Below are 1,903 nucleotides of genomic sequence, written 5' to 3' on the forward strand. Positions count from 1 at the left end.
TGGTTGGGGTGTGCTGCCCTGCTCCTTAGGACTGGGCAAGTAACCCCCCCCCCCTCCCTGAGCGATGGAAAACCTTGTTTGTGGAGGCTGTAGGAGTAACAGACTGAGACGTGGCTCTTGGCAGCGCTGTGCTGTTTGGAAGGGAAAAGGGCGTTTGTGGATTTTATGCTGGGGGTGGAGTGGGCTTTTCTCCAAGGCTCTTGATTTTTAGAAGGCACACGTGATCTGGGAGGGCAAGACAAAAATTGCCTGTTTGTGTCTTCGGTGAGAAACGTTGCGGTCTGAGGCTGTAGGAGTAACAGACTGAGACGTGGCTCTTGGCAGCGCTGTGCTGTTTGGAAGGGAAAAGGGCGTTTGTGGATTTTATGCTGGGGGTGGAGTGGGCTTTTCTCCAAGGCTCTTGATTTTTAGAAGGCACACGTGATCTGGGAGGGCAAGACAAAAATTGCCTGTTTGTGTCTTCGGTGAGAAACGTTGCGGTCTATAAACCTTCATCTTACACATCCAAGGTACGCGTAGCTGTTGCTGATCCGCATGGCCGCGAGCTTGCTGGAGCTTGAGAAGCGCTGTGGCTCTCGGGGTTCGGCCCGTGCCATTCCTGGTCCCTCATCCCTTCGCGTCTGCCTTCGCAGGTTACCTGTACAGTCAGGGGCATTTAACGCGTGCGATCTGCTGCCGCCTGGCAAGAGATGGGAGCGTGCTGCAGGAAAAGCTCCAGGCTCCCTATCACATTAACCATCCTGAGGTACCTCTTTGTCTTTCTGTCCCCCCACCCTTCCACCTCAGCCCTTGGGTTCAGGCCTCGCGTTGTTGGGGGGGCTCAGCTGGTGGAAGCTCCCCAGCCATGGGCAGGGGGTAATGGCCAGAAGCCTGCCCCCTCCGTGTCATCCCACGGTGTTGGGGGCTGCTGGCAATGACTCGGTCTGGGGGAAAATGAGACCAAGGTCGCCCTGGTAGCCTTCAGCTTAGGAAGAACCTAGCGCTTGCTGCACTTTTGGGATGAGCTGAACCCCTGTCTGCAGGGGACAGAAACTCCCTGCCTTTCGCATGGCCCAGGTAAGACCAGACCTAACATGGCTGCTTCTCGACCGGAGCAGCACCAGTGGCGGGGCACCTCGGGCAGCGGGTAACTGAGGTTTTAACAGGCAAAGCACCAAGTGTCTGGGATGGGAAGGCCGTGCCACGGGCCAGGGCGGGGTGGTGGGTGCCCTGCGCCCGGGCAAGCTTGCGCAGCGGGACCGGTGTGAAAAAACCCTCTTCCCCCGTACGCAGGTCGGGCGAGTCAGCGTATACGACTCTGCAAGGCAGACGGGCAAGACGAAGGAGTCCTCGGTGAATTGGTGCCTTGCTGATGAAAGCGAAGTTGAAGTCTTGGATGGCACAAAAGGGAAAGTAGATGGGTAAGAGGAGCCTTTCCTGACGCTGCTTTTCTGTTTGGAGGGAGGGGGGGGGGCAGCTCTGAAGTCACGAGTGCGCTCTGCGCTGTTGCAGCATGTGGGGAGGGTTGGAGGGAGGAATTTCAAACTGATGTAAGCGAGCGCTCTTGAAGCAAAACAACACTGCCCAGCCCAGACCCTACACAGCACCCCACCGAGCCACGAGATCTCCTGTGGGATTTTCCCCGCTGCTCCCCACTCCTCTGAGTGTCCTGTCCTTCACTGCTGCCTTCGTCTCCTTTCTCAGACCGAAGCTGGAGGTGTCTCGTGTGTCCAAGAGGAAAATGTTCGCCCTCTTCCAGCAGTTATGCACCAAGAACAACTGCAAAGACCTGCAGAGCCTCTCGCTGTACTCGGATGCGAAGGAGGCGGCCACGGCCTACCAAGAAGCCAAGCAGCGCTTCTTCAGCGCGCTGGAAGAGATGGGCTACGGCAGCTGGATCCGCAAACCCCACGAGGAAGATAAT

At 57.4% G+C, this 1,903-nt stretch overlaps 1 protein-coding gene across 1 annotated transcript in view; it reads left to right on the top strand.

The window, feature by feature from the left end:
• ADAR (adenosine deaminase RNA specific) overlaps positions 1-1,900 on the top strand; it is a gene marked incomplete at its 3' end in the record, with an annotated part of 18,792 nt that extends 16,892 nt beyond the window's left edge. The window contains exons 13-15 of the mRNA XM_035896060.1: positions 633-745; positions 1,273-1,400; positions 1,684-1,900. Coding sequence (XP_035751953.1) covers positions 633-745; positions 1,273-1,400; positions 1,684-1,900 — 458 coding nt within the window. The remainder of the gene's footprint in view (positions 1-632; positions 746-1,272; positions 1,401-1,683) is intronic.
• Positions 1,901-1,903: the final 3 nt, after the last annotated feature.

This window comes from Egretta garzetta, unplaced genomic scaffold (genome assembly GCF_000687185.1).
Source record: "Egretta garzetta isolate BGI_Z169 unplaced genomic scaffold, ASM68718v1 scaffold1346, whole genome shotgun sequence".
Lineage (NCBI taxonomy): Eukaryota > Metazoa > Chordata > Aves > Pelecaniformes > Ardeidae > Egretta > Egretta garzetta.